At 47.4% G+C, this 23,597-nt stretch overlaps 1 protein-coding gene across 3 annotated transcripts in view; it reads right to left on the bottom strand.

Moving 5' to 3' along the window:
- AGAP2 (ArfGAP with GTPase domain, ankyrin repeat and PH domain 2) overlaps nucleotides 1-23,597 on the bottom strand; it is a 122,188-nt gene that overhangs the window by 52,519 nt on the left and 46,072 nt on the right. For 2 of the 3 annotated variants that reach the window (XM_082205378.1, XM_082205379.1), the window contains exon 1: nucleotides 17,778-19,524. The exons of the other annotated variant lie outside the window; for it this stretch is intronic. In XM_082205378.1, the coding sequence (XP_082061504.1) occupies nucleotides 17,778-19,410 (1,633 nt within the window). In that variant the 5' untranslated portion in view covers nucleotides 19,411-19,524. Of the gene's footprint in view, nucleotides 1-17,777; nucleotides 19,525-23,597 lie in introns of those variants that run through there. 3 annotated transcript variants of the gene reach the window in all.

Genomic DNA, 23,597 nt, shown 5'->3' with positions numbered 1-23,597 from the left:
AATAACAATTTGGAGTGTTTAGCAGACAGTGGAATTTTAATTCCAGTTTCCCCTTACTTAACCTGGCCAAAAGCAGGTATTCAAACTTCATTGCAAGCTTTCTGCCTATTATTATTATTATTATTATTATTATTATTATTATTATTAATTTATTTATACCCCGCCCATCTGGCTGGGTTTCCCCAGCCACTCTGGGCGGCTTCCAACAAAACACTAAAATACAATAACCTATTAAACATTAAAAGCTTCCCTAAACAGGGCTGCCTTCAGATGTCTTCTAAAAGTTTGGTAGTTATTTTTCTCTTTGACATCTGGTGGGAGGGCGTTCCACAGGATGGGTGCCACTACCGAGAAGGCCCTCTGCCTGGTTCCCTGTAACCTCATAGAATCATAGAATCATAGAGTTGGAAGAGACCACAAGGGCCATCGAGTCCAACCCCCTGCCAAGCAGGAAACATAAGCGAGGGAACCACCAGAAGGCCCTCAGAGCTGGACCTGTGTCCGGGCAGAATGATGGAGGTGGAGACGCTCCTTCAGGTATACTGGACCGAGGCTGTTTAGGGCTTTAAAGGTCAGCACCAACACTATGAATTGTGCTCGGAATCAGCTACCTTTGACTCTCCATATGTTGTTGGATTCCAATTCCCAACATGGCCAGGGATGACAGGAGTTGCAGTCCAGCAACATCCAGAGGATCACAGGTTCCCCATCCCAGGTTTAACACCTTCTTTGGAACAGGATCTGTTTACCCTGGGCCAATGTCCTGCATAGTTACCCAAAGCCATGGAAAACTGGAGTCAAGATGGGTACTCTCTGGACGTCACCAGCAACTTTCATCAAATACAACATTTCAGGGCTGTTCAGACTTAGCATCCAAAGTTTCAAGGCAAGTGGTGTGGGTGGGTGTGTCATAAAGCACCATTGTGATGAAATTGGAGACTCTTGCACAAACACCCAGGAACTTTCAGTAAAAGGAGAGAAAAAAAGGTTTCAACATTTCTCAAGGAGGTCCCACACATTGGTAACATTTCTCAAGGAGGTTCCACGCACACCCTCCCTATATCTGTGTGTTTGGAAAATAAAAAATATGGCAGGTTTGTTCACTTTAATCTGGTCAGGATCAGCCCACCCTTCATTGTCCTGATGGCTTAAACCACAGATGGGGAACCGGTGCCTCAAGAAGTTGTTGGATTGCAACTCCCATCATCCTTGATTACTGCCCATGCTGAGGCACAAGTTCGTCTGTCCTTATTCAGAAATTATCCAAGATGCTTCTTTTGTGTTCTGTGACGCCACTTTCAGTCTACAAAATCCTGAAGGGCTTGGGTCCTGCACATTCTGCCACAAACACTCTCTTGACTACACCTATGGTAAGCTCACCTCTACGGTAAGTACAGGGGCTACCACATAACCATGTAAATACCTTCCTCTAGGCCAGGGGTCTGCAACCTTTAAGACAAAAAGAGCCACTTGGACCCGTTTCCGAAGGAAAAAAAACCTGGGAGCCGCAAAACCATTGCGACATTTAAAACAAATATATCTCCATAGCCGCGATCTGACAGTGGGCGGGAAGGTGACGTCGGGACTAACGCACGCACCGCCCCCATGCGACGTCACAGCCAGTACAGCGCCTGCCACAGTGGGGAGTGTCGGGGCGCACAATGCGCCTCCTCCCCTCGCTAGTATCCGCCCCAGAGCCGCGGTAAAGGTGTAAAAAAGCCACATGTGGCTCCTGCTCTAGAGGTTTGCCGAAATACAAGTCCAAACAATTCCCAGAAACAAAGCAAGGTGCATTTAAACTGAATTGTTCAAGCTGAAAGGGCAGCAGAGGAAAGTTAGGCTGTTCAGAGTTTTGAGGAGGCTTGCTTGTACAGGGCTGGGAGGACTGTGAAATTTGTGGGGTAGAGGAAATGGTTGATCATGTTATATGGGATTGTTTGACAGAACACCTCTCCTTTGTAGGTTTAGTGATTTGGGCTTTGCAGATTTGTCTATGGGGGCTTCTCCTTCAGAGTTAGAATTTCTGAGGCTCAATCATGGACAATTTATGATGGTTTGTGAAAGATATAAGGCTGTAAGGGTGAAATATGATCGCACTGTTGCCAGTAGAAGCAGTTCCTAGGAATCCTGCCTATCCAAAACGAGGATTTGTGGACTCCATTAGGTTTCATTTGTTACTTGCCCTGGCCCCATGGAATAGGGAGAGCAAGAAATCCAAAATAAAAATAGTACAAGTACCCAAAAACAACACTCATCACATTCTTACCTCGACCAACTTTTTAGGAAGCTTTTCAAGATATGGCAATTCCTGAATCAGGATGGAACACACCTGAGTGGACAAGTCAAACACACTGGTTGTGAAACCAGTTAATCAACAAACCAAAACACACACAGAGGCTGGATCTAGACACATCAAAAAAATGTTTCGGGAAAACGCATTGTAAAGCTCATAATGGGAAATCAAGTTGCCAAAGGATAAAATTCTACAGCGCCATCAGGTGCCACAATGTTTGTTATAGCACATTTTAAATACTTTAAAAAACAACAACAACTAATAAAGCTGAGTCCAGAGTCGACCAGAGTAGAATGTGAATTGGCCTCAAGATCATATCTATTTCTAAGGAGAATGGAAACCTGCCCAATGCTGGGTGTGGGAAGGAAACTGGACACATAGAAATGCAGAACTTCCATGAAAAAATGGGAAGTAATAATTCAGTCTGGTACAGGACTGGTGCTTAACGCAATGCAAGTCCTTAGCATACCACAATATTCTTTCAGGTCTGCTTGCATTAGTTTCCATGTAAGCTCATTTAAAATTGCCCAATAGCAGAAAAAGAGGGAACATTTTATCACATGTGGTGGGAATGTAAAAAGGTGAAATGCTTCTGGGAGATGATATATAATGAGATGAAAAAAAATGTTGAAATATACATTCATAAAGAAACGAGAAGCATTTTTACTGGGCATTGTGGGGAGTGATATAAATAGAATGGAATGTAAGCTCTTTTTATATGCAATAACAGCAGCAAGAATATTACTGGCCCAAAAATGGAAGCCAAAAGAATTACCGGCGATTGAAGAATGGAGGATGAAGTTAATGGACTATGCAGAACTAGATAAACTAACAGGAAGGATTCGAAACCGGCGGGACCAGAAATTCACGGAAGACTGGAGTAAATTTACGGACTATTTGAAAAGTATTTGTGAAGATCAGATGACGTTTGTAGGTTTGCAAGAAGTCTTGTGAGGAGTATTATTGGAAGTATTGCAAAAATGGAGAAGGGGAAGGATGATTTGTTAAGAGATGTAAAGGCAATATAAAGTTAAGAAATGCATAAGAAGTGGTTAAAACGGTGGATCATCAGAGGTGCTGATGGAAGTCTTAAAAGATTGTATAAGTGATAAGTTTTGTGGTACATTTTATAATTTATATGTTAAAATCAATTTTTAAAAAATTAAAAATTGCCCAATAGCGTAGAGGCTCGGTGTTCAGAAAGCTGGCCAGCTCAACACCACTTCTGATTCAGCGTGGTCAAGCCCTGCCCAACTACACTCCCCTCCCCCCAATCACAAAGCCTTCTTCCCATCTTAGTTCCTCCCAATACCTTGACAGTCTTGGCAATAGAGTTCGCTTTCCATTGATTTCCAGTTGCCAGGCACGTGATGGATGTGCTCTGGGGGGAAAGATCGGCTTTACTCTTCCCTCCAGCATCCAGAAGAGAATGCCAACCTCCCTCGTACTTGGCTTTGAACTCTGCCAAGAGGCTGCCGCATGTCTTCCTATCTTGTAAACCAAGAGGTCAGGTGGGACCCAAGATAGCAAATTACAAGATGGCTCAGCTGGCACCATGCCTGCCTGCCACTCATGCTAATTGCAGGCGGGAGAGGGGCCTGACTTGAGGCGGAGCCCGCGAAAACGAGAGAATGAAGAGATACTTCCAGTCAATGACCATCTCCCATGTGTCCCACAGATTTCTGGGAAACCTCTCATTGCGAGACTGTTCAACGCTCACGCAGATTTCTCATATGTCTGACCCTGTCTAAAGATGCTTCAGCCTCACTCACCGACTCAGGCCACATTCCCACCATATATTTAAAGCACTATTATGCCACTTTAAACAGTCATGGTTTCCCCACTGCAAAGGTACTTGGGAAGTGTAGTTTGTCAAGGGTCCTGAGAATTGTTAGGAGACTGTTATTCCCATCACAGAGCTATAATTCCCAGAGGCATACCCTCCAACATTTCTCCGGTGAAAATAGCGACATCCTATTCTATAATAATCTCCTGCCAGCCTAGCAGTTCGAAAGCACATCAAAGTGCAAGTAGATAAATAGGTAACGCTCCGGTGGGAAGGTAAACAGCGTTTCCGTGCGCTGCTCTGGTTCGCCAGAAGCAGCTTGGTCATGCTGGCCACATGACCCGGAAGCTGTCTGCAGACAAACGCTGGCTCCCTCGGCCAATAAAGCGAGATGAGCGCCGCAACCCCAGAGTTGGTCACGACTGGACCTAATGGTCAGGGGTCCCTTTACCTTTATTCTATAATAATAATAATAATAATAATAATAATAATAATAATAATAATAATAATAATGTTTATTATTTATACCCCACCATCTGACCAGGTTGCCTCAGCCACTCTGGGTGGCTTACAACATATATAAAAACATAATAAAACACTAAACATTTTTTAAAAAACTACCCTATACAGAGCTGCCTTCAGATTCTTCTAAAGGTTGTATGGTTACTTATCTCCTTGGCTCAGGAATCGCATAACTCCATACCCTCCAATATTTCTCTGATGAAAACAGGGACATCTTAAGGAAAAGTGGGACACTCTGGGATCAAATCAGAAATAGGGAAGGTGTCTGTAAATCTGGAAATGTCCCTGGAAAATAGGGGCACTTGGAGGATCTGAGAGGGTGCAACAATCGATACCTCTTCCCTGGGGACCCTAGAAATTGTTATCTCTGTAAGAGGAACAGTGGTCTCTTCTCACCATTCTCAGTAAACTACAGTTCCCAGGATGCTTTGGGTGCTGGAGGCATGACTGTTAAAGTGGCTTAATAGTGCTTTAAATGTGTGGTGTGGATGTGGCCATATCCTCTTTTCCATGAGTCAAAATTGTTGGGGCACTTCCACAAAAGATTGAAAGCTGAAGTCCAGCACGCACACCACTCACACAGAATCTACATCACTTTATTAAATAACACTTTCATCTTTCTCGCTCAGTGCCCCCAGGGCTTAGGCCTGCCTCATAATAGCAACCAGCACAGAGCAAGCAATATAGCACAGATGAGACAGAACACTAGACTCTGAGACCCACCAGTCAGGCGCAAAAGAGACACGCTAAGGATTAAAGAATTCTGAAACAAGAAATTGGTTTTGAGTACTGAAACTGAGTGCAGTTAGGAATGGGAGAGAAGTTTGATTTAGTTCACATTTAATGCCCAATTTGTCAAATGTTCACTTTCCAAAACAATATGAGAACCAAAACACAACCATCCTTCAAAATTCACAGTTATCTGAATTTTGTGATGCTGTTCTCTGGCCAAACAACATTTCCAAAAATGCATATATATATATTTGGGGGAAAGTGTGCATAAAAATGAGTATCTTAGTGAAAACAGCATACAAAAAATATATATTAGAAATCACTTGCAAAAATGTGTACATTCATCAAAACTGCACATAAAATGTGTTTATTAGGATAATTTTGCAATAAAATTCTGAATTTTCCTGATTATTATTATTATTTAAATCACAAATTTCTGCAGAAAACTGGATGTGGAGAACTATTCACAGTTGGTGCCTACATACATTCTTCATTTCAGGTGGGTTGTTTTTGTTTTTGTGGGGGAGTCAATTTTAGTTGCTACTGTTAAACCGAGGGGTGGGATCAGAATCCAATGTAATTTACAATCATCCAGGCAACCACTAGTATATCTCAATCTACTGCCTGGCAACTCTTAGCCAATAATATTGAAATCAAGTATACCTCTGAGAATGCAGAAAATAAAGCAGAATCGTTATGTAAACTTTTTAATATACTTCAGTGTGCCAAGAAATTTATCTCCCTGTTGTTTTTGGCTATAGAGGCATCAACATTCTCATCCCAAACTCAGGTCTTTCAAAAACCTTATAAGTTAAAAATATTGAAGATCCTATTTTCCACTGTGAAGGTAACTTAACAGGCGGCACACATTTGCCACCTATTTTTACAGGTCAGGATGCCGACCATGTATGTGGTTGTGTTGCATTGGACCGTACCACAATTCACACACTTGGCATCCTGCAATGGTCTTGAAAACACCCACAGGCAGAATACAAAATGCATCTCCTTTGAAACTGCAGCTGGTGTGCTGCTGATAAATGGAGCCGTTCTCCCTGTGTGCGCGGCTAGCAGCAGAGTCCCTCACAGACATCTCCTTCCATTCTGTGGCACTCTGTATGCCGAGCGCATTCCCACTCAGAACCACCCCAGGACTTTAACGGAGGAGGAGGGAATTATTTTATATTCACTTTGCAATTACAGGATGTGAACGTTGCATCTCTCACTGAATCATCCCATGACAAAGGGAACCACAAGCACATATATTGTATGTCTGCAGATCCCTTTCATTACCTTCGTTTGCTGAGCGGAGAAGAGACTGTGGCCCTCCAGACTCCAGCTCCCATCATCTCTGACCATTGACTGTCCGGGGCTGGTGAGAACTGCAATCCAACAATATCTGGAGGTCTACAGGATCCCCATCCTTGGGTTAGACTCTATAAATGTGAGCTTTATGTGTTGAAGCCAAGAAAACCTAAATACTGCAATCTAAGCAAGTTGCGAAAAGCAAGTAAATTTGCATCTCCTTCACCCATAATCTATTTTGCTTGTGCTAGCCATGGGAGAGGCAAAGGTCCTTGAAGTGCACTGCGACCCCGCAGGAAATCCAGGACTCAGAGGCTCCACAAAGAGTCACCCACACAGAAAAATATTTTTGCAACCATAAGGACCAGAAACATGAAAAAACCCTAAATGCCGAGGTACCGGGGGGGGGGCTTACTTCTGCAGACAATACCACATTTTGGTCCCGTCCCCCCGATCTTGCACAGAGTTGCAGTATATATGCACTTCCCCGCTGACAAACTGGATCAATGCTATTTGATGTAATGCGCCAATAAAACTGTCAAATAAATGTGCCTGGATTGCAGAGTTCACAAATTCCATTCAGCAGCTGCTGCAGCCATAATTTGCCAGTATATCGCTGGTTGGGAATTGGACTATATCTCAATGGAAGCACACATGCTCTGCATGCTGAAAGTTCTCTGCTCAGTCCCTAGTGTCCCCAGCTAAAAGTAGCTCATGTAGCAGGAACAGGGAAAGACCCCTGCCTGACCCCTTGGAGTGCCACTACCAGTCAGAGTTGACATTGGGACCAGAGGAAGCTGTATGGTCTGAAATTGACTGCTAGAGGTTCTCCATGGTTTTGGGCTGGGAGATGCTGGAGAAATGTTGGAGGGTAGGACGGCATAGACAAAGCTATCCAAAGGGCATCCTCATATATTACATTTATATACCATATATATATATATATATATATATATATATATATATATAAAATATATATATATTACACCTAGTAAAAAAAAAAAGTACAACACAAGTGAGAAGTAAGAGTCTGCAAACACAGAAAGGATTTGCTGGGATAATTAATAACTAGGATACAAAGGAAGGGAGGAGGAGGAAGTCTAAGAAAGAAGGCTATGACAGTTAAGGGTCTGAAAACAATGAATTTGTTTTTAAATGTTTTTAAAGGTTAGGGTTTTTGGTATTTTTGCCACTTTTTTGTTTTCTTTTTATTGATTTTTTCCCTTCTTTTTTCTTCTTTTTAACACGGTGGGAAGGGGTTTGCTTTTTTCTTTTGCTTTTTACTCTGTTAATTATTTTTATTCTTTGTATTCCTTTTTGATTCTACATTGTTTGTTTTTCTTTTTGTAATATATTGAAAACTTCAATAAATATCTTATATTAAAAAAAAGAGTCTGCAAACACATCACCTGAGCATACTCACCAGGGGAGCCTGGACTAGTCACAGCTCTCTGTTGAGCACACATTTGCTGATATACCCAGGTTTGCCTGTGTGTGTGGTGTACAGACAATGACCAATAGATGCGTGACCGTGCACATCATGGTGATCCACAAGGGGGTGGAACGGGCTTGTGTCCACTCTGCCTTCACGCATGATGATGATGATGATGATAATAATAATAATAATTTATTATTTATACCCCGCCCATCTGGCTGGGCTTCCCCAGCCACTCTGGGCAGCTTCCAAAAAAAATATTAAAATACTGTACTACATCAAACATCAAAAGCCTCCCTAAAGAGGGCCGCCTCCAGATGTCTTCTAAAAGTCTGGTAGTTGTTGTTCTCTTTGACATCTGGTGGGAGGGCGTTCCACAGGGCGGGTGCCACTACCGAGAAGGCCCTCTGCCTGGTTCCCTGTAACCTCGCTTCTCGCAGTGAGGGAACCGCCAGAAGGCCCTCGGCGCTGGACCTCAGTGTCCGGGTAGAATGATGGGGGTGGAGACTCTCCTTCAGATATACTGGACCGAGGCCGTTTAAGGCTTTAAAGGTCAGCACCAACACTTTGAATTGTCCTCGGAAACGTATTGGGAGCCAATGTAGGTCTTTCAAGACCGGCGTTATATGGTCTCGGCGGCCGCTCCCAGTCACCAGGATGACCCAGGATACAATCCCTACACAAATCGGGGGTTGCCTGTACACAAAGCCCCACAATTGCACAGCGACACAGTGATGCAATGATGATGAAAATAAAAAGATGAGATTTGCAGGATATTTGCAAGCAGTAAGCAGCATGCCAATATGGCTTTGATACCACAGAATCACAGGGCTGCAAGGGATGGTAACTCCACCTGTCCAACACAAGGCCAAATTTTTCCACCTACTGAGTCCTATCCTGCAGATTGACCCATATAATCAAGGCCACAGGAATGCTGAGAGGGAGGTGCAAGGCAAGGAGGAGCTGGTGGAGCAAATAGCTCCAGGTGACTCATGGGGAGGGAAACAACTTCCAGAGCAGGAAGCACATTCATCTGTTGCAGCAAAAATAAACCACAAAGTCCTGTGGTACTTTATAAAGACTTGAACCACAGGACTTGCTTTCATCCCAGGTGAGTAGTTCGGGGCACTCTGGACCTACTCGCAGATGCTTCATAGTACAGTGGTACCTCGGGTTACATACACTTCAGGTTACATACGCTTCAGGTTACAGACTCAGCTAACCCAGAAATAGTGCTTCAGGTTAAGAACTTTGCTTCAGGATGAGAACAGAAATCGTGCTCCGGCGGCACAGCAGCAGCAGGAGACTCCATTAGCTAAAGTGGTACTTCAGGTTAAGAACAGTTTCAGGTTAAGTACGGACCTCCAGAACGAATTAAGTACTTAACCCGAGGTAACACTGTACCAGAGTCTCTGTAGTATTGCCACCATCTATTTAAAATGTATCTTCAACCAGAGGGGTAAAGTCTGAAGTACCAGTTCCCATAACAGAAACCAAACAGTAGGACTCACCAGCAAATCTTCCTGGTCTATTTCTCTCCAGCAGATTGAGATTCCATTTTAAAAAATCAACAACAACTAAGGAGCGGTAAGTTTTACTTGGAGTAGGTCCACTGAAATTAATGGGCCTAACTTTTATTTCAGTGTGTCTGCACTAAGTAAAAATCTAGTTAAAAGCCGCCTCAGGTTTTCATTATTTTTAAGAAGAACCCTGCCTCAAGCCATACCACACAAAACTGTCTACACACAGCTTTTCCCCACTGCATACCTCAAGCTTATACGCACCCCAAATCTGTATCTGGCGACGCTCTGGGACTTTCCAAAGAAAGGCATAAAACCATAGACCTGAAAAAAAGCCCACTCCAGTCTTCCCCAATATCTAGTGTCCTCCGGATATTGTTGAACTGCAATCCTTGATGGGTGGGGCAAATAGGAGTTGGAGGCAGGCCCCACCTGTTCAGACCAGGGAAGCCCCTAAGGCAGGAATAGGCAACCTAAGGCCTGTGGGCCAAATGCAGCCCAATCACTTTCTCAATCCGACCCACGGACGGTCCGGGAATCAGCGTGTTTTTACATGAGTAGAATGTGTCCTTTTATTTTAAATGCACCTCTGGGTTAGTTGTGGGGCATAGGAATTTGTTCATTCCCCCCCCCCAAAAAAAAATATATTGTCTGGCCTACCACATGGTCTGAGGGACGGTGGACTGACCAATGGCTGAAAAAGGTTGCTGACCCCTGCTAAGGCGTTACACTCACAGGCGCTCTGCCACTGGCAGAGAAGCAGCACCAACACTGGCACCATTTTCTGGTAAGATCTTGTGAGATTTCATCATAAATCCACAAGAGCTCACTGGAAATTGGTGCCAGTGCTGTTCCCACTTTTCCACCAGCAGAGGCGGCTCAGGCACAGCAGCACATCCTATTTCGCCTCAAGCAGCAAAATGGGACACATCTCTCACACACACACCCGGTTGGTGACCAACTTCATTTTAGGGGGCTGGGGAAAGTCTAACCTGGTTCAACTCCCTGCTTGATGAAGGGAATTCAGAGCTAGCGCATCTCCAATAGTTGGTTGCAACAACTAGAGAGGAAGAGTTGAGATCACAAAATCGACACAGGTTCCCTCTTCCTCATGGATCATAAAGCTGATCTGGCCAAGTTGGCTTCGAACTCCTGCACTAAACTGTATTTTTAACTTGCTGCATTTAATTTGGTTCCATTCCTGGAGGATGTCCAGTTTTGTGAAATTATGGCTGCCTTGTGCCTTTTTGTCTTCTGCTGCTTTTAGTTATTTGGGCTTCATTTGTTTTTAACTACATGTTGTCAGCTGACTGGAGCTTTGCAAAGGAAAGACAGGATATAAATGCCTTAAAAGCTTGACGCCAAGCCTTATTTTCATATACTGCTCCCCACCAACTGATCACAGATGATCCCAATTCTAGCTCCCCGGTCAACAAGTCACCAGAGGCATGGGAGGGCTGGGGGGGGGCTGGCTCCAACACGTGAGGGAGCTGCAGGTACAGCTTGCTCATGCGACAGCCCAACACCACCAACAGCAGCTTCATTTCCAGGGTGGAGAGAGGTTGCAGCACACAAGGCGCCCAGCCCAGTAGCTCTGGCTGAGAGAGGACAGTGGTGGACTGTGTTGCTTGAATGCACCCCCTGCGCCACTTTGCGAGGCAAGCCGCAGCGGGCTTCTTCTGCGCCCCACCCCCTTAGGGGCATGCCCTGCACACCCGCCCCAGGAGGCGTTTGCATGTGCTATGCCACTGCAACTCACTTTCCTAGAGGTGAAAATATGGTGGCCCACTGTACATTTAAAGAACATTTAAAACACCTAAAAAGAAGAATTATGGGAACTGTATTTTACACCCCCGCCCCGCCCCCAGTGTTAGAAACTCGGATATATAAGCTAGGCACCAAATGGCTCCTTACACCAGGGTTGTAGGGTTACAGACACCTGATGAATTGCTGTGAAACCTTGGATTCCCTCCACCATGGCACAAAACAGATATTCAACCTGAAAGTCCTGACTTTCATTTAGAGTTGCAAACACTTTGCAGAAAGCCAGCCATGTTGAATGTATTTGGCAGCAGAAACAAAGAATCCCCAATCCCCTTAAAGGCTAATCAGTTATACTGGCATAACTTTTGGGGCTCCTATTTGACGAAGGAAGCTCTCTAGCCCATGGATGCTTGAGTACAACAAGACCTTAAAGCCACCACAGGAGCTTTCGTTGTTCCTACAAACAGATTAGAGCTTAAGAGTGACACATCAAAAATTATACAAGAGGGGGGTGGGGTCATACAAGCAGTGAGGCTGGGAGTCCTCACTTCCACCTGGTTCCTGCTTTTGACTTTCCAGGTGACCTTCAGGAAGGTCCAAGGCTGCATCTTGAGCCTGTGCCTCAGTTTCTCTTTAACCAGGCCAGCGATCAACTTAGGAGGACTGAAAACTGTCAATGGTCAGTACTAGTAAATGGCTCTGTGATCCTTATACTGAGATGCTACATTCAGCTCATTGTCAGCAGCTGTAAGGAGTTCCATTAATTCTAGGGAGCCCATCTGGGCACAGAAACAGGAAAGCTATAGAAAAGAATTGGCTGCTCTGACAAGAGAAAGCATTCCCCGGACTGTCATATATTTTAAAAGGCTGCTGAAAAAATTGTGGCTTGTTTCCTAAAATGGCACGTATCTGGACACCACACCACAAAGGAGGGCTTGATGTTTAAGTTCAATGTTTCCTTGAATTCCGGACGACTCTGGACCACCCTACTGGAACACTTCCTCAGCCTGGATGCCAAAAGGGACTCTTCCCTTAAATCCTTATATGCAAGAGTGTACATCCCCAATAACGTACATTCAATTTCTCCTTCATTCCATTTTATCCTGCATTAACAATATTCATTAATAATGATAATGATAGAAATAGCTCAAAGGGTGCTTTTCAGCCTGAAAACCCTTATTGGCCAGCAAAACCAGTAGCCCGCCAAGCTGAACACACCTCAGCAGGGGCTGGTTTTGCCTCCTGCAGGATAAACAACTGTGGGAGTCCTCCAGACTAGGTGGCTTTTTGTTTGTTTTTGAAGGGGTATTCTGCAACATGCCATTGATAGAGCTGATCGTGATAGGGGCATGATGGAAATCTATAAAAGCTATGCATGATGCAGAGAAAGTGGACAGAGAGACTTTTTCTCCATCTCACATCATACTAGAACTGCAACCATCCAATGAAACTGAACGCTGGAAGATTCGGACATGCAAAGGAAAGAACTTCAGACAGCGCAGGACCCCTCCAGACCCTTCTCTGCAGGTGTGACCCTTCTTTGTGGGTGTCATTGATACAAAAATAGTGCATTGGTGATGGATTTATATTGGGCTGCCCACACATTATTCCACTTTGTTAGTTCTTCTGTGATGCTTACCCAATATGACTGTGTTATTGCCATCTGGAGGGGCATGTTTGCACTCAGAGGTGCCAACTTGAATAAAATATTGGGAGACCCACGTAAGCCTCACCCTGCATAATTGATCACATGGCACTGTGCATGCACACTATTTGAATGGCAATGCCCATCAACTATAGGGGGCACACGGACAAAGGTCCCTTGGCCAAAGCAGAACAGCAAGCAACCTGAACTATTAACAGCATTTCAGCTGGAAGTTGTAAGACATGTGTCAAATGAAAACAAAGCAATGTGTCCATCCCAAAACCTTTGCAAGGGCAGAAAATATTGAAATCAGGCTTGCATGTAAGCTCCTGCGTACCATCATGAGCACAAATAATCATGAATCCACAATCAGAAGGATATCTGGAAGATCCCAGAAACTGCCAGAGCAGGGGAACTTATCAAGCACCTGGTAGGCCATAATACTTAGTAGAGAGGGTCAGCATTCAGCATAGTAAGGCCTCAATCTCAAACATATTGATTGCAGGGTTTTAACTGTTGGCTGCTCTGAGCACTTTTGGATGGACAGCATATACATTTTATTTTATTTTTTAAGTTGCACATTCCGAATGAAGCCTACAGCTCTCCCTAAGAATGGTGGCTTCTGCTCAGCTCCAGCTTCAGCACTAAACCAGAAAGATAAACCACTAACCAAAAGAGAGAGGGGCACTTTCACCCTGCCTTCATGTGCAGGATGAACAATTCTTCTTTCTGATTTGGGCTCATCCCCTTTGTTAATGGGGACTGCCAGGCTCACAACAGGCACCATTCATTGTAGCCTCAACACACATGTGTAATGCAAGAGGCATGTTATATGCATTTCTAGACATTTTTCAAAATCTATGTGCATATGGTTAGCAGGTCATTTTCTTGAAATTGGGAGGAGGGTATGCTGTCAGGTTCTCAAATTTCATTGCGTCTCCCATTCCTTGTTTATTCTTTACAGAAACCGCTCTTCACTCAAAACACTCCTACCATGCAAATCTAGATTCCTGCAGAGAACCCCCAGAATGCAGTTTGGCATGAGTGCTAAGAATTCTCTGATAAGAGAACTCCCCTTAGCTCCCTTCATAGGATTTATAGCTCACAGGGTTCCTAGGAAGAGGAAATGACTACTAAACCAGCTATAAGTCTCTGGTGCATGTGTCTGTCCACAGAGGATCATGCTGAGCTCTTTTGGGAGACTGGGGTCAGCTAGCTACAACCTCCTTCTATCCCTCAATGTTCTCCTAATTACCAGAAGCTATCAGTTGCCAAGGGGAGCTGAATGCAGAAATATGACCTTGGAGAAGGGAAAGGATCAGTTCTTCACACAGTACCATATAAATTTGCAGGGGTGTTTCCTGTTAACAGCACAGTGGGAACAAGGACTTGCCTTAGCTGATGGGGGACGACGACTAATTCCTGCCTTCTAAAATATACCCTTTAATCTAAAACTTTCCACTGCAATTAACCTCTCACTTCAGAGAGCAATTAGAAGAGCAGTCCTTCTGGCTAGAAGGTCTCCCAACCCTCCCACAATGGGAACACATCAAAATCAGAAGAACAACTAGACTTTGAAGGGCTGCAAAGAAGCCATTAAGACCATAATCTGGTCTTTTGAGGGTGGCAGGAATAGAGAAGACATTTTTTAAAACTACCCAGAAATGGGAATAGTGATCCATCCTTAGGCAACCAATGGATATACCGAAGAAAGACTCCTAAGCAGGTAGAATCTTTTGATCACCAACTGATGGAGATATCTTTGTTGTGAACTTCATTATTCCACCCCACCCCAAATTAAAAGCCTAAGCTCTGCACCAAGAGAACTGGAACATTAATTGTACATTAATATAGATGCATGCTGACATAAGTGGGACGCGGGTGGCGCTGTGGGCTAAAGCCTCAACGCCTAGGGCTTGCAGATCGAAAGGTCGGCGGTTCGAATCCCCGCGGCGGGGTGCGCTCCCGCTGTTTGGTCCCAGCGCCTGCCCACCTAGCAGTTCGAAAGCACCCCCGGGTGCAAGTAGATAAATAGGTACCGCTTACCAGCGGGAAGGTAAACGGCGTTCCGTGTGCGGCTCTGGCTCGCCAGAGCAGCGATGTCACGCTGGCCACGTGACCCGGAAGTGTCCCCGGACAGCGCTGGCCCCCGGCCAATAAATGTGAGATGGGCGCACAAACCCCACAGTCTGTCAAGACTGGCCCGTTCGGGCAGGGGTACCTTTACCTTTACCTTATGCTGACATAAATTAATCTGTCAAACATGATACTGAGCTGTGTGCCAGTTTTCACAGTTTCCACAGTAATGCCTGCGCCAGCCTTTCCCAAGCTGGTGCTCTCTAGATATCTTGGACTACAATGCCCATCAATCTTAACAACCAGGCTGATGGGAGTTTGAGAGTCCATACTACCTAGAGAGAACCATGTTGGAAGAGGTTGATTAGAGGAAGATGCTCTCCAGGGACTCAGGCAGAAGTCTTCCCCAGTCATTTGCTACCTGAACCTACTGGCTGGAGATGCCGGGATTGAAACTGCGACTTCTACTGCTGCGCTATGGCCCCTTCCTTAAAGGAACAGAAGGACAACGGGAGAAGAATGCAACTGGAGACCACGACAGAAATCAGAGAGACAGGCAAGAGACTCTGCCTCTTGTACAATGGAGCTTTCCGTTGAAGTACACTGGACAACATGAAACTTATCTTCACAACCACGAGGGATAGCAACCTGCTTTTTAAAAATAGAAAGAGACAGGCGCATGCACAACTGAGATTCTCAGGTCAAAATCCACAACAGGTATCAAATAATCACGCAGAACACATACCGGTTTCTATTAAAACTTCCACAACACCATATAGCTGTGTCCCACCATTCACATCCATATGGAATGGAGTCTGAATTTTCTGAAAACAGTAACAACAGTCGCCCCATCTTTACTTTCTATTACAGTGGTACCTCGGGTTACATACGCTTCAGATTACATACGCTTCAGATTACAGACTCCGCTAACCCAGAAATAGTACCTTGGGTTAAGAACTTTGCTTCAGGATGAGAACAGAAATCGTGCTCCGGCGGCGCGGCAGCAGCAGGAGGCCCCATTAGCTAAAGTGGTGCTTCAGGTTAAGTACATTTTCAGGTTAAGAACGGACCTCCGGAACGAAATAATAATAATAATAATAATAATAATAATAATAATAATAATAATTTATTATTTGTACCCCGCCCATCTGGCTGGGTTTCCGCAGCCACTCTGGGCGGCTTCCATAGTACTTCCATTAAGTACTCCATTAAGTACTTCCATTAAGTACTTAACCCGAGGTACCACTGTATATTTTTAAATTCTTGTTGCCTGTTAGATTTTGTTGGATGCTGTTATCTCTTGCCTGGTAGGAAAGGGCAAAAAGAGGTACCCAGCTCCCCATACACTGTCAAACACAATTGCCAGTATCTCTACTTAATTATATTTTATAGAACTCTAAGAATCCATTCCACACACACACAGGTATGTGCACACACCACACCTGCCTCCCATCCAATACTCATGAAGCAACCTGTAAAATCAGCAGAGTTCTTGTTCAGCACAGTGAGCAAGAGAACCATTTGCTGCAGAGGTTGATTACGCTCCTGCACTTACTGCTTCTGCTTTGGTGGGGTCCAATTCGTTGTGCTGTAGAGGATGCAGAGATACCACCACCCCTTTCAGAGTTAGCCGAGCACCTCCTAGGTAATCCCTAAATCACAACCATTCATTACAACAAGGCTTTGGCACGTAACATGTAATGGGGGCGGGGGGAGAAAATATACGGGAAGCAGAACGTTCTTGCATTTGAAAATTCGTCAACAGCTAGCCCAGGGATTTTGCTTCTTGAATGGCTTCACAACCTGCACCACTACAGCGGTAGTTCCAAGCCATCCTCAGGACTGAGATCCACCCTAAATGTTACCCCCTTCAGCATCTGGCTTGTTGACCACATAGTGGAAAAAGCCACTGGAGAAAGCCTCCTTACCAGCCTCCGCAGACACCCAATAGTGATAATATCATTTTTGTCACATTCCACCATAAGGGAGATATTGAGGTTGTGAATCCCATCACACACACACACACACAGTTTGAGGAGCTGCTGCAGCGGCACATACCTGGGCTCACCCCTCCTCACCTAAGTGAACTGTTCCATTTTTGAGTACATACTCATTGGCTGCCATCACCTACCCATCACCGTGGCAACAAAGCTAAGCAGTCCAGAATCTCCTTTCCAGAGAAATTCCACGTTTATCTCGCAGGGTACACCCACCAATGGTCTTGAGGGCCCACTCAGCCCAGACATATATCTTTGGAGTGAAATCTACAGAGGCGACTCTACAGAGCAGGTATAGGGAACCTGAGGCCCTCTAGGTGTTGTTTGACTCCAGGACCCCATCAGCCGGACCGGCACACCCAATGGGCCAAGGATGATGGGAGGTAGAGCCTGGCAAAATCTAGAGGGCCACATGTTCCTCAGCCTTGCTATAGAAGAAGTTGAGCAGAGGCCCATACAGATCTGTGGCTGCTCCATGCCAATTTTTCATTCTGGAAGTCCTTGCTGGAAAGAAACCAGCCTAGCATTCCCATCGTCACATCCCAAGGCAAATTTATTGGTGCCAACATCTTCCAAGCCAGTAATGAAACACATTCGGTCCTCAAGCCCATCTCCCATGTTCCACAGTCAACCCTCCATCCTCAACACCTCAACCCATCCCTTCCATTCAGAGAGAGGCTGGGCCTCTTAGGCCACTGTACTTACTGGGCAATTCACCCTTGGCCAGTTCGACGCTGAGCAGTTCCTTATGGCTAAGGCTCCAGCCGGGTCCAGGGTGGGTGGGAGTGGATGCCGGGCTCTTGGTGAAGATGCCGCTGATGAACTTGAGCATTTTACGGTCCCGGGTAGAGGCCCGACCACCCTCCCGGCCTCTCTTCAGCCCCACAGCTGCCTCTGAGGAGCAGGAGCCAGAAGAGGCCAGACTGCCCGGGCCATGGTTGAGGTCACTGTTGTCCAGAGTCTTGCTTTTGTTCTTGTGAGGGGATAGTTTTGCCCGGGATCCCCCTCTGGGGACCGTCTCCCCACTGCCCTTGACAGCTACCTTCATGCGTCCCTTGACTTCGCTCTCGGGCCACGACAGGCGGTTGGGGGTGGCCCCCTTGTGGCCCCCTTTGCCAGCCTTTGGCTCAGCACTCACCTTGGCCCCGCTGGTGGTCACTGTCTTGAAAGGCTTATTGGTGGCCAGGCGAAGGCGGCGGTTCCCAGCGGCCGGGTGAGGAGAGGAGGCTCCCGAGTGTGAGAAAGAAGATCCACCCACCCGGCCCACACTCATTTCCAGGGTCCCAGGCTCCGGGCCACCCCAGCTGGCGTGGCTCACCAACATTCGGCGCCCTGGCGCTGCAGCACTGGAGGAGCAACTGGCAGTGGTGGGCGTTGGAACTGGCGACTCGTCCCCAGGCACCCCCAAGGTCTCCTTCAGCCCAGCCTTGGGGGGGATTGGAATCACCTCTGGCTTGGGGGGAATGGGGGGAACGATGGGGACCAAAATGGCTTTGGGTTTTGGAGCCACAGCTGGAGCTGCAGAAACCACAGTTACTTCAGGCTTGGCAGTTGCAGCTGGAGGAATGGCAGCCTCAACCTTAGGAGCGGTGGGCGAAAAGAGAACAGCTGGAGGCAGCTCAGGTTTGGGGGGGACAGTCGGGGCTATAGAAGGAACAGGCGGCTCAGGTTTGGGAGCCAGAGGTGGGGCGACAAAGGGCACAGCCAGTTCAGGTTTGGGGGCCAAAGGCGGGGCTACAAAGGGCACAGCTGGTTCAGATTTGGAGAGTGCAGCTGTCGCCGGCTTGGGGGGCACTGGGAGCTCAGGTTTGGGGGGCACCGCCGGAGCACCCAAAGACCCCAGCCCTTCGGGCTTTGGCGCAAGGGGTCTTCCTTCTGGGCTCATGGCGGCTTTGGCCTTGGGGTCCCACGGGCTCCCTCGGCCCGCGCTGCCCCTGGGCGGTGTCCACACGGAGCCCGGCCGCCCTGTGCCATCTGGGGACGGGGACGAGCTGGGCGTCCCGGGGCTGCTGGGCGAGAGCTGCAGCAGGTAGTCGGACGTGCTGGCGCTGCTGGTGCTGATCCAGAGCGCATCCTGCCGGTGGAAGATGCGCTCCTGCCTCTTGAGCTTGGCGGCCGCCGCTTCCTCGGCTTCCTTGCGGTCCTTCAGCCCGGAGGGATCCGCCGCGCAGGGCGACGAGACTCGCGCGGGGCCGCCGTCCCTGCCGTCGGGCACGACGCCCCCATCGCCGGCGCCCGCCTTGTCGTCGCCTTCTTGCTGCTGCACCGACTCGAGCTTGACCAGGGTCAGCGAGATCAGGTAGGTGGTCCGGCGCTGCAGGGTCGCCCCTCTGCTCATGAGTCTCTGCGGGAACCGCCGGCGGCGGCCACGCCGCTAACCAACATGGGCCACACGCTCCTGCTGCTGTTGCTGCCGCCGCCGCCGCCCCCTTTGGATGGCACCGGTTGCCCGCCGCCGCCGCCGCGGACCCCTAGCGCCCCCGCGCACAAAGGGCAGCTCGACTGGGCATCTCCCAAGCACGGCGATCCCGGGGAGCCCTTACCTGCTCCTCCGCAGCGCAGCGGCGGGCGGACAGGCGCGCATCTTCCGCCCAAGGAGGAGGAGGAAGAAGGGGCGGCGGAGGGGGGCTGGTCCTGGGTCGCTCACCGGAGGCGATCGCCCAAGCCGAGGCGGGGTGCGCGCTTCTCGCGAGCAGGCTGCGCAAGGCAGGGCGGCACGAGGAGACGGGTGGCTGTTCCCATGCAGACGAGCCGGAGCGCGGGCGGGTTCAGAGGCGGGCGGGCGGGGGGCGCGAATCGGCGAGCGGATCCCCCTTCGCGGTCTTGCCGCAACCTCGGCCGCCCCTCGGCGCGGACCTCACGGCTCGGGCAAGGCGCCAGCAGCTCGGCTGCTCCCCCGCCGGGTCTTGGCGCTCGCAGCCCGCCTCCAAGGGCGCATCTCCGCCTTCCCGCCGCTGCCCCCGGGTCCTGGCTGGAAATCCGCGCTCGCGTACCAGGAGGCCGCCTCTTCCCGCTCCCCCCCCACCCGCTCCGCTGCGCCAATGCCCTCCTCCCGAGCCTTCCTCCTTCTTCTTCTTCGCCGCTGCCACCCCCCCTCCGCCGCCTTCCTTCTGGCTTCTACTAATGCCTCTTTGGCGAGGTTCTGGGCGCGCGTTTGGCGAGGTGCTCTTGCGCCTGCCTGGGCGACAGCAGCGGCTGGTGGCGAGCCGGAATGCGGAGATCAAGGTGCTGGTGGGCGGGTGGGATCGTGGAAATCAAAAAAGCAGAGCTGTGGCAGCAGCGGCGGCGGCGACGCCAAACCCCTTCACCGACGGTTTCCGAAGGAGGGGGAAAGAGGAAGAAGCTACGGCCATTTGCTGTAGCCTACGGAGTTACAGGCGGGGGGAGAATGAGAGAGAGGAGAATTAAAACGGGGTGGGAAGGCAGATCCTGAGAATTCTCACATTGGGAATGCACAAGCCAAGAAGTGAAGGATTTCTGCAGGGGCACGTGGAAATCCCGGACTGGATCGCATGGAATCTAGCCCCGCGCACGCGCGCGCACAAGACCTGAGAGATTGCCTGGCTCAGGGATTCATCAGGCACCCTTCCGGCGCTGGCGCATGGGGGGGGATAAAACAGCCGCCTCCACCACCACCACCCGCAGATGTTACATGTCGTGGGACTAAAATTAGCCCGCGCTGATTGGCTTCCTTAGTCTGCCCCAACGGACAAGGTCATCTGGCGACCCAGCTGGGAAGGCGCAACATCTGGAGGCTTAGGGGGATGATGCGGCTAATGTGCTCAAATCCCCACCTGCTGTGGGATAAGCATCCAGGTAATTCGAGAAGGGAAACGATGTTAAGGTGAGGCTGCAGGTGGAGTTACAGGTGGCTGCAATTGTCTTAACAAGCCTGCCTTTCTGGCCCGGCCACCACCCACCCGCACCTCCATCAACTGCTCCTCCCATTCATTTCCACAGAGGACATGCCTATGACTTAATCAAGCAGGAGTGACTGCTGCACCGGTTTCGGTCATATGCTTCTGGGTTGTTGTTGTTTATTTAAAAAAGCACATCAATTATTATTATTAAATTTACATTTGTTGAGTGTGTATGTGTGTGTATATGTGTGTGTGTGTGTAGTCTCAAAGCAACTTAACAAAATACAGATAAAAATAAAAAAATGGCAAAATATGTAAATACAAAATTCTTTAAAACGCTCATCCAACAGCACAAGAAGAAGGACAAGTCCTATCCCACCCCACTAAAACATGAGCACCACAGCAGAGGCCGATTTAACTATTAAAAGCCTGGGTAAATAGCAATGTCTTAGTCTGGTGCCTAAAAAACAGACCATGATGGCACCAGGCACATTTCCCAAGGGAAAGCATTCCACAAATTGGGGTGGGGGCACCACCGGGAAGGACAGTTCTCATGTGGCCACCCTTCCCATCTTCCTCAGCTGAGATACAAGGAGAAGGGCTTTGATGAAGGTGGTTCGTGTGGGGAGAGGCAGTCCTTGAGGTTCATACATTCAACCCCAAGGTTAGGAATGGCACAGAGCACAGAGAATCTCTGCCCAGTAAGTATGAAATCAAAGATGGGTGGCAAACTGTGACACTCCAGGTATTGTGCAGCTAAAGCTCCCATCATCCCAAGATGATGAGCCACTGGTGTTGCCCATCAGATCTAAGGGCTGCTTGTTATTCATGTCCATTGGATGATGAAACTATGGCACTGGGTTATTTTTAGCATGGCAGCCAGCTTTGTGAATGTGCTGGCAAATCTTTTTAACATGTAGCAAGATCACAGCTCCCTATGTCCTAAAAGGGTGTTGAGATGCTAATTGACCTAGAACATATTTGAGACATAATCTCAACACGCATGGGGGAAGTTGCAAAACTGACCACTTTTGCCAAAATTGGCATAAACATCATCGTGCCCGAACGGGTCAAGTGAATTAGTGTGGTACAGTACAGGGACAAATGTGAAGGCAGAATCAAACTGTGGTTGGCAGTGGAGATGAAGGAGGTCAGGTTATGTGACAGCAAGTACCGCAGACCTGGTAATTCTATGGCAATTGAAGAAAGGGTTTGCTGGGGGAAAATATTATTTCAAGGGGGAGGGGGAAGAATTGCCTTGACTAAATGCTTCACACACAGATGATCTAGAGTAATTTGCCACCTTCTAATTTCATTCAATCACTAATGCCTCTTCACCCATTGTCTTAATGTGGGGGAGGGGGGATTGGGGTATGTTGCGTCATAATTCCAGGTGTCAAAAAGCAGCCTGCTGTCAATACAAGGTGGCCAAAATTTGCTGGTGTTTCAATTATAGGACACTGGCTCTTTGTGAACTACGCTGGCCTCCAGTCCATTTCCAGGCCCAGTTGAAAGTTATAATAATAATAATAATAATAATAATAATAATAATAATATTTATTATTTATACCCCGCCCATCTGGCTGAGCTTCACCAGCCACTCTGGGCGGCTTCCAAAAGAATATTAAAATACTACAATACATCAAACATTAAAAGCTTCCTGAAACAGGGCTGCCTTCAGATGTCTTCTAAAAGCCTGGTAGTTGTTGTTCTCTTTGACATCTGGTGGGAGGGCGTTCCACAGGGAAGGTGCCACTACCGTGGTTTTGTTCAAAGGCCTTCATGGCTTGGGACCAGGGTACCTTGAGGGTCCCTCCCAGTACATTTCCGAGCACAATTCAAAGTGTTGGTGTTGACCTTTAAAGCCCTAAACGGCCTTGGTCCTGTATACCTGAAGGAGCGTCTCCACCCCCATCGTTCAGCCCGGACACCGAGGTCCAGCTCTGAGGGCCTTCTGGCGGTTCCATCATTGCGAGAAGTGAGGTTACAGGGAACCAGACAGAGGGCCTTCTCGGTAGTGGCGCCCGCCCTTCAGATGTCAAAGAGATAAACAACTACCTGACATTCAGAAGACATCAGGGAAGTTTTTAATGTGTGACATTTTAGTGTATTTTTGGTCTCTGTGGAAGCCGCCCAGAGTGGCTGGGGAAACCCAGCCAGATGGGTGGGGTACAAATAACAAATTATTATTATTATTATTATTATTATTATTATTATTATTATTATTATTATCTCCTCTTTGGAAGACACAAGATTTACCCACCTTGGAAGAATGGCAGATGAAGGTGATAGAGTACATGGAATTGGCAGAAATGACTGGCAGAATCCGAGACCAGGGAGAAGAGACGGTGGAAGAAGAATGGAAAAAATTTAAAGACTATCTACAGAAATACTGTAAAACTAATGAATGTTAAAGGGATGTTGGATTGAAAACAAGTGGTGTTGGTTAAAAGATTAACAAGAATATGTAAATATGGATTGATAATGGTGGAAAATATATATTTATTATAAGTTAAGATGTTGAGTAAGGATAAATGACAGAGGGTAAGGATTTGCTGAACTAAATATCTGAACTGGAATACAAAAAGGGAGGTGTGAGGAGGTCAAGAAACTAGTGAATGAAATATAAGATATGAAAATACTAATCTTTTTTCTGTTTTGTTTT

Source organism: Podarcis vaucheri, assembly GCF_965113315.1.
Source record: "Podarcis vaucheri genome assembly, chromosome: 2".
Lineage (NCBI taxonomy): Eukaryota > Metazoa > Chordata > Lepidosauria > Squamata > Lacertidae > Podarcis > Podarcis vaucheri.
Note: the sequence above shows the minus strand (reverse complement) of the source record. Positions and strands in the feature narration are given on the sequence as shown.